Source organism: Populus alba, chromosome 15, assembly GCF_005239225.2.
Source record: "Populus alba chromosome 15, ASM523922v2, whole genome shotgun sequence".
Taxonomy (NCBI): domain Eukaryota; kingdom Viridiplantae; phylum Streptophyta; class Magnoliopsida; order Malpighiales; family Salicaceae; genus Populus; species Populus alba.
The window spans coordinates 6,172,326-6,181,785 of NC_133298.1; the positions used below are offsets into that span (position 1 = coordinate 6,172,326).

General features: G+C 36.4%; 1 protein-coding gene across 1 annotated transcript; it reads right to left on the reverse strand.

Moving 5' to 3' along the window:
• Positions 1–346: 346 nt before the first annotated feature.
• On the reverse strand, positions 347–8,090 carry LOC118057147 (uncharacterized). Its single transcript, XM_035069649.1, has 5 exons — positions 7,121–8,090; positions 3,876–4,677; positions 1,916–3,284; positions 1,740–1,823; positions 347–1,124 (listed from the first exon to the last, which is right to left on the reverse strand). The coding sequence occupies exons 1-5, from the start codon at positions 7,671–7,673 to the stop codon at positions 486–488; spliced, it is 3,447 nt and encodes a 1,148-aa protein (XP_034925540.1). The 5' UTR covers positions 7,674–8,090; the 3' UTR covers positions 347–485.
• Between the last annotated feature and the right edge of the window lie 1,370 nt (positions 8,091–9,460).

Sequence of the window (9,460 nt, forward strand, 5' to 3'; positions counted from 1 at the left end):
TCAGGTACTTTTTGCTACTAGCAGAATACACGGTGAATATCATGACATTGACGAGCTTCTAAAAATCATTGCAGTATCACGTCCAAGCTCTCCGAGGACGTGTATAACAGTGATGCGAAAAGCACCCGAGAATGTTCCAATGCAAGTGATCACAAACTCGATGTGCATATGCAGTCAGATCTTAAGCAAATCAACCTAAAATTCTCACCTTGTATCCATGAAAGATAAATTATTTGATGCAGGCCTCTAGTATGGATGTCAAACATGTGATCATCGAAGCACAATGACTGCAAGCTGGAGGAAGATGAGGAGAAAGCATGGAATTGTAATTGGCAGATGACATGAATGGCTCACAAAACCCCTTGTCCAGAGGAACCAAAGAGCAGATTTCCTTTTATTCCTTGATAAAAAGAGAAGCAACAAAAATTGGGAAAGCAAACAATAACTTCTACGCAAAACGCATTAAAGAACATAGAGAAATTGTCTCAATGTGTACTTTCAGGAGAATGATGTATCCGACTTAAAATTACCGACTCAGACTCATTTGATCCAGACATCAAAGCCCCAGATGCCTTGAGAGAATCATCCGAAAAAAATAAAGGACCACATATTGCATCACCCGACCCCCGCCCTTCTTCAGCACATTGCAAAGCATTATCTTCTACACCTTCAGCAGGTGAAATGGAGGAAGCTTGGGATGCATTATCAGGGCTTGGGATGCTTCCCTTTACACCTTCTGAATTGCCCGGCTCGGATGGCACCCCATCAATCTTATCACCACTAGGAATTTCTACAGGCTTTTCCAGATTATCTTGACTAAGAGCTTGAACAGGAAAATCCTGGGAGGGGGTGGGAGCCTGAGCATAATCCTTCGAAACAAGTTCTACTGGTTCCTCATGGGTATCAGCAAGTGGAACATCTTCAGCTTTCTTCTGATCTAAATTCAGCTCTGGAACGTCATGCATTTCTTCATCCTGATTTAAAACCGGTTCTTCTGCTTTATGCCCATCATCAATAGGCTCATCTTTTACTTTGGTAGTTGAAATAGCATTTATTGTTCCACCATTAACAATTGGCAAGCCACTCAGACCTGGTCTCTCCTTCTTGTAGTAATCCATGGCTCTCTGCAAGGAAGGAACCAGAATGTCAGTGAAAGAATTGGCACTTAAGAATTAATCTAAAAACTATTGAGAAGCATAATATGAAAAATAAAGTTAAGACCAAGTCAAATACTGTTTGCAGTTGGACAGAATCAGATTGGAAATGACAGCGATATTCAAATGTTGCAACACCAACAAAAAGAAGTGCAGCCCAAATCCATTAGATCATGCTTTATATACCATCAATTCCTTTGGTTATTATCCTACATCCAATCTCTCCCCTATTTTTTTACCAGATCTCAATAGAAATACGCATTTTCCTCATTAACACAGTGGCAAGATGCTTGTATATCTGAAAGATATTTCTGTATATGAACAATAATTATGAGCAAAAGAAAGGTAGGCATCACAAGCTGCAAGCTCTCATTAACTAAACTCTCATTAACTAAACGCCTATGCAATTTTTGCTTCCACTTAACAAGTACAAAATCCTGGTTGATCAAGCAAAAATAAGTAGATAGAAGGTCACAAAAAAAAAATTCACCGTGCTTCTTCAAATGACTCCAATTGATCATGACTGGATTCACAAACATGCACAGACTAATCACAAATAATTTGTTATATAGTTAATGATTTTACCTGAAAAACAGAATCTTTTGTGGCAGGAAGAAGTGAAAGGCTGAAAATGGAATCGAAACTTTTTGGCACTGCTCTTGCACCATCCTGTCACATCACAATAGCATAAAAATAAATTATAAACAGAACAAGGTACGCATACACATACAAGGCCGTGCATGACAAATAGAGTCTCTTGCCTTCAAGTTTACAAGCATAACAATATCTTCATCAGCATTTGCACCCTGCTCCATGCTGAGCAAACTCATACATTGGCTATACAACTCTGGACTGGCAAGTTCTGATGAAATGTCCAGCTTAGAGAGATAAGCATGGGCAAAATGACTCCTATCATCACTACTTTGCATTTTAGGCGGATCAGGCATCTTCTCAAGGATAGTTTTAGGCATAGACCTCGAAGATTCTTTTGCTGAAGCAACAGCTGACTTTGTTTCTACAATTTCAGCTTGGACCTTTTGATGAGTATTTTCATTTTGCGACTCGTGACCTACTTGTCCAGCCGAAAGATTCTCCATAGGTGCCTGCACTGGAAAATCCTCTTTCACAGAAGCTGCTGGCGAGTCCATATTCACATCACCATTTTGTGTTTTCCATATATCAGTGCCAGTTTCCCATCCCCTACCATTCAACTGATGCCTATTCTGGTCCCATTCTTGCCCATATGCATGTGGTTCATCCCTAAACACACCATTATTTCCATCCCATCCATGCATTTGAGAAGGTCCTGACCCATCTATCATATTATGCCACCCAAGTGGTCGCAAATGACCAGAAAACCTGTCAGCATCAGGTATGTGGTAAGGAATCCCAGAGTGGTTAATTTCCATAGAAGGCCTGGCACTGAACAGTGGTGGAGATGCAAAATGAGACATCATTGCTTGAAAACTTCCATGTGGCCCATGTTGGAAAGGCATGTAGCCATTTGGCATGGGTGAAGACCAGTTTGGGACACCTCTCCAAGCATTTCCTTGACCTCTTCCCAGATTGGGATCGCCGCCTCCTCTCTTGTAGCGGGTGTTAACTCTACTATCTTCTTCTAGTGAACCCATAAAAGATGGGCTGCCACCTCCACCCCTGAAGGCATGTGGAGGAATCAAAGCAGAATTGTTCTGATTAGTTCTGTTATAAAAGGATGAATCACCTGGAGTTGACTCATCTGATAGAGGCTTCTCCAAAGGTAAATCCCGACCTAGTCTGTCATCAGCAGAGGGCACATCTCTAGCACTGATGGAACCACTTCTCCTCCTCGCTGATTCTTCAATGTCAACACTCCGCCTGACACCAGTTCTGTTTGCATATCTGCGCTCATGGCTTGATGAAGGGGATCTGTCAACCAAGCCCCGGGGTGAAGCTCTAGAACTTAAAGACCTCTCAATCGACAACTCACCCAGATGGCCATCATCCATTTTAATAGGTTTATCAGAAGACCTATACTTGGATGCTCTCTCTGATGTTACTGGGAAATCAGTAGCCTCTCTTGACGAAATTGCTTTCGACCTCTGTTCGATCACAGCATCCCTGTACTTTGATTCTTCTGCTTTGAAATGCCTATAACAGAAAAAATAAAAACCATCACCATCTTCCAGTTTGATTCAAGAAATTACCTAAGAGCAGTAAATAACTATAAAATTTTGTTTGATCATTGAAGTGGGTTCCACACACAAATAATTTAACTGGGACATCAATTTTAGAAATTGGTCAATAATCAAAGAGATAGGTTCTTTATTATACATGAATGCAATCTACCTACTACTAAAAGTGTGAAGCAAATGACTGAAAATGGAAATAAAATATTCGACTAAGAAGTGTGAACCCTAGCACTCCGCAAAAAGATAAAAATATACTTGTTTAGATAAAAATAGACTGATTTCATTTTTTTTATTTCATTCACACATGCTAGTGAACATGAGTATGACATAAAAGTACTGCAATCTATTACACCAATAAAGGGCTCTTCAATTTTGTCATAAGCAAAGTAGAGCAGCAGTTCTAATATACAAAAGAAATCTTTGAATCAAATCAACCTTCACAAGCAGAATTAAAGCACATGTATGTAAGTTTACAATTTCCAAAACATAAAATATCAATTTGGAATTGTCATTTTATCTCTTCACTAATTTAAGACATATTGATAGTTACCTGTACTCTTCAACAGCCCCATGTGAACTGGTATCTGGGGAAGTCCTCCGTCTATTACTGCTAACATTATTATCTAGATGGGCCTGCCGTGATTGAGACCTTCCCCTGTCATCCGACTCAACTCTCCCACTGCTCAAAGATTTCTTTTCCATGTCAGGATAAGGTGCCTTTATACCCTTGGATTTAGTATCATTATAGTCATCATGATCTTCAGGAGATCTTTTCCTTCCCCTGCTATCTTTGTATCTGGCACTACGATCATCAATATGTGCCCCGTCATAGTCAAGATTACGTTCATGGTCTCTGTCACGGTCTCGCTCCCGCTCCCTATCCCGGTCCCGATCACGGTCTCGTTCCCTATCACGATTACGATCATGATCACGGTCACGGACAATATCAAACTCGTGATCATGATCACGGTCACGGTCACGGTCACGGTCACCGTCTTGTGGCTTAGATTTCTTTTGAATTTCTGGACCATCCTTCTCATCCCTTGCATGCTTCTCATCAGACCTGCTGTTAATGTTATCTCTTGTACCACGCTCATCTTTTTGCTTATCATCTCGATGCCTATTTTCCCTGCCCGTGTCTTCATGATACTTGTCTCTATATCTATCATCATTGTGCTTCTCATCCTTTGGTTTTCCATCCTTGACAACATCCTCCCTTGAGGATAAGCGTTTTCCATTTGCATCTCCAAAATCATCCTGTTGCTTATCCCCATCAACAGAATCATCTCTCTTTCTCCTAATTCGTCTATCAGACTGGTTCTCTGATTCAGGACTTCGCAATTGATCATTTGCTGCCACAAGCATAAATCAACACGTAAACTTGATGTTCAGCAAGAAGAGCCAAGATATGGGGGGGAAAAAAAGCGGATTAAGCAACAGGACCATGATATCCCAACTGCAAGAAGTGTACAGACATCTAAAGTAAAACATTAAGGCTGCTTATGTGTAAAGAAGGGGGGGTATAAATAAATAATCAAAGATATACCACCACTGCTGCTGGAATGACAAAAACAGGTAGCAAGCCCCCATGTAGACACATAGCCAACATGATGTAACAATTAATCATGTGCCTATCAGTATATCTAATGAAGACAAACTAAGCATTATTAAAGTGACTGGATATTCCCTCCTCACATTATTAAACCATCCAACACCCAAGACAAGATTGTCAACAGCATTCATTTCATAATTTCAGGAAAACAAATGAAGGCAATATGAAATATGTTGGATTGCTTCACTAAATCCAACAAAATAGCACAAAGAAATATGTTCTATGTTCTCCTCTCCAAATTACTGTATTTCCAATCTAATCTAATACTACTTCATAAAATATTCTCTTTGAATGCAGGATAGGAAAGATATCCTCGTTCATAATAACTTGGAAGATATCAGTAACAGCTCTCAAGAAGCACTTCAAGAAGATAGGAAACAAAAATTTTTAAGGCAATTTGAAACCCCCGTGAAGAATGAAGTGCAGTAACAACAATGTGAAAATACAGAGGAAAATTTTACCTTGTTCCAAATTATTACTAACTAAAATAAGAAGATGCAGATAACAGGTATAATTTAACATTCCAAACTCATCTATGGAGATATATCATAAAGTCTTAACAAAATTGTATAAACAAGAGATCTTTTGCAGCAATGTTCCAATCACAACAACTGTCTGTTGCTTTTCAAGAGGAATTCAAATGACACAAAGCTTACATGCAATAGAAGATTGTGCATCAAATACACCAGAAAAACCATATCAGGTTGAAAAAACCAATTGAGCAAACAGGTAACCGTGCATGATATCTACAGTTATTTCAAGCAATCTATTAACTCCCTAGGTCCCTCAACACATGTTGAATGTCAAAGGACTAGACAAACTCCGGCTAAAGTGGTAATGTAGACAACACATTCACTGAGTAGGAGTGGAAGTAAATGGTCTTGATACCAAAAAAATAGCCATCCATGATATCTTCATTGACTCATTTTACACATAACTGTAATTTCTTAATGCACAGTATCAGTAAAATCAAATGAAATACTTTATTTCCCTTGTCTCCAAGAAAACAACTTCAAATAAATAGGAATTTTAAAAACACTATAAATATGTTGGGGAACATGATGGAGTGTGGAGTAATGTAATGAAGAATGAAACAAGCACCATTTTTTTCTTCCATTGCATTCAATTATACTCCAGAAGGTTCTTCCAGACATCTTGTAAGGGCACTAAAAGTTGACTGGAAGAGAAAAGACTCTGTTCTCAAATCCATACCCACAGTTAAATGGATTGTGCGTCTGAAGTACTTAAAAGAGTATAGATCAGAAACACTGGATTGAAGATCAAACCACTCAATGTTATATGGATAATTGTGTCATGGTCAACCATACCCAGGGGTACACGTGATAGGCAACGAAGTACTGATATATTTTCTTCTACTGTCAACTTTTGTCTATCATCAAATAACTAGAAATCATCCACAAAAAACATGAGCAAGTTACGTTAAAATCTGTGTGCATAGCTTAACAAACTAGGGAAGGTGAGATCACCATATTAACAGATCACAAGTCCATTTTCAATTTTCCATACCCTACATATAACAATTTAGAGAATAAGCATTTGAAACCCTTTCCTTACACCTACAAGGACTGTCTCGTATACACAGGCAAGTATCATAGACTCTAATCTGAATTTCTTATGTGCCTTAAATGCAGGCCTTCTTCTCATAATCACTGCTGATCCATTTTCAAAAGGAGAAATTTCACATTTCAGTCTAAACCAAAATGAAAATGAAAATAAACATTTTTTATTACATGAGGGACACTCAAATCCTTATTAAATGTACATCTAAAATATCATAAACAAATTCCAGATATTGATTAGAAATCCTCTTCAACTCGCAGGATCTAAATCATTTTAACTTATTAAAGACACTTCAACACACAAGACTCTAGGGACAGGCCAGGTAGAGGTGACTCAACAATCACAAGTAAAATTCACAGAGAAAAGAAACCTTAAAGCTACGCATTATTAAATTGAGCCCTCCAAGACCACAAATAACTAAACTTTCCCTTGTTTCATTAAAAAGAAAAAAAACTTCCCGCAATCACTTCTAACAATTCAAAACAGCATTCTTGTAGTTTAACAAACAGCAAACAAAATAAGCACACAAATCCACAAACACCCACATCCGACATTCAAAGAACACATTTCAACCATTACAAGCCAACCCATTGTTACCTTACCAGTTTTTTCAGAAACTTGTTTTCCTCCACGCGAATACTCCTCAACCTCAATCCGCTTCTCACTTCTCCCCTCTTTTCCTTTCTTTTCCCTCTCCCTCTCCCTATCCCTTTCCCTTTCCCTTTCCCTTTCCCTCTCCTCCTTTCTACTACTCTCCCTATACCTTCCCTCACTCTTCTTCTCCACGCTATCATCCCTCCTCCTACTCTTCGACCTCTCCTCGCTCCCTTTCTCCTTCCCCTTCTTCTCACCTTTCTCCTCCTCTCCACCATTCCACCTATCATTATTTTCCTCTGCTCTATCTTTTCTCCTCTTTGACGAAGAGGAGGAATACTCCTCTACATATTCCCCATTTAAAGATTCCTTATTTTCTTTGTTCTCCTTTATATCTAACTTTCTCTTCTCGCTCGAAACCCTAACACTGCTACTATTGCTAATATTCTCCTCTTTCACCGCAGCGGCCACCTTTTTCTCTTTCAAGCTCGAATTTTTCTCCGAATCTGAATACTCTCTCGAGCTATGCTTGCTCGATTTGTGTCGGGAACTTCTCGGCATCCTCACTAAATCCCCGACCTCTCAAAATTTTGAAGTTGAAACCCTAACAAAATCGAAACTGTAAAAACCCTAATTTTTCAAAATCATCGATTGCTAATCACTAATCGAATCCAAAACCAAACCCTAATTTTTGAAAATCTGAAGATCCTAGAAGTAAGTCACAAGCCCTAAATGGAATTGAGTACGAGAGATTTTTATCGTAAACGGGGAAGACAGATCGCCGGCGGGACTGGGTGCAAGAAAGGGATGGGAGTTTGAGAAAATTACGAGAGAACCAAGAGGAATAGAGACTGGATATGAAGTCGGTTAGGGATAAATTTGGAATAATAGAGGTTTATGTGATTTTGAAGAGCAGAGGAAAAACGCATGTGTTTCTTTGTGTGATAAATTTGAGGGCCTTGTGTTGTGTTTGATGAGTGACTTGGAGAAGACCTTGGTAGAGATGGTTTTACATAAACTATATTTTAGTCCTCATAAGTTTCACTTTATTTATGTTCAGTTCTTTATGTTTGAAATTTTTTAATATTGTAATTTTAAGAGATCATTATTGATCTTTCCACATTCTTTTTTTGAGAAATCTAATACATTAATTAAAATAAAATCCCATCATTACTTGTTTGCATTTTAAAAAAAAATATTTTTTATTAACTTTAAATTAATATGTTTTAGTGTATTCAAATCATTTTGATGTGTTGATATCAAAAATATTTTTTAAAAAATAAAAAAATATTATTATCATGCTTTTTGAAACGCAAAGTTATTTGAAAAGCAATTACAATCATAAATTATTTGAAAAGTTATTTTTTATTACTATTCAATTATTGATTTTTTTTTAATATTTTTAAAAAGATATAAAGTGAAACAATTAAGGGTCAAAATAACTGATATAAAATAATTAAAAGTCAAAGTATTAAATTAATTTTTTATTTATTTGAATTTTACAAGGTTTATCAAATATATGAAGGTTTTGGTTATTAGAAATGAACGGTGAAAAAACATTGTCACAGTATAATTTTTATTTATTGGATGGAAGAGATCCCATTTATATTGGCTGGAAGAATTATATATCAGTAGTGTATAATAATTTCTCCTCCTAATTTTCTAATGGATGAGGTCTGTATTAGATTTTTTGGAAACTATAAGATGAATATTAATGAAAAATTAAATTATAAAGGCTGAAGATGGAAATTATTGAATCTGTAGGGGTCAGGATATAGCTTACCAGACAATATGTATCAATGTGGGGGTATGCTCCTAGTCCTAGGTGAAAACGGTCTGGATTGAGGGTTAAAGTTATTTTATAGAAAGTATATTTGGTTTAGGGTGGTTTGATGTTTATATATATTTGGTTAAAATTATAATTAAAATTAAAGTTAAATAAAAAAATAGTTTAATATATTTAGTTAAAAATATTTTTTAAATTGAGGTTATAAAATAATTCAAAAGGATATATATTAATATTAATGTTTTTAATTTAAATATTGTAGATTTAACTACTACTATTACATCATTAAATAAATAATATTTTATATTAAATATTTTTTATTGTTCCATTAACTTATCGACAGTTTCATCACGTATGAAATTCATCCGATAAGGATTATAGTTCCCATGATTTTTTGAGCATGCAACAAAATCAAGTAAAATATCATTATAAATAAAATTGAAATTGCGATCAAATTCTGAAAATGTTACATCATCACGTGATCTCTTTCTAATTTATATAGTGTCATTAAATAATATTAAACACTAATTTTTTGAATAAAACACAATTAAAAAACAATAAA

Excerpts from the sequence above, each read along its gene's own strand:
- LOC118057147 (XM_035069649.1), bottom strand. The coding sequence starts at position 7,673 with ATGCCGAGAAGTTCCCGACACAAATCGAGCAAGCATAGCTCGAGAGAG. Across the intron at positions 4,678-7,120 it reads ACAAGTTTCTGAAAAAACTG|CAAATGATCAATTGCGAAGT; the intron begins GTAAGGTAACAA and ends TGCTTGTGGCAG. Across the intron at positions 3,285-3,875 it reads GGGGCTGTTGAAGAGTACAG|GCATTTCAAAGCAGAAGAAT; the intron begins GTAACTATCAAT and ends TTTCTGTTATAG.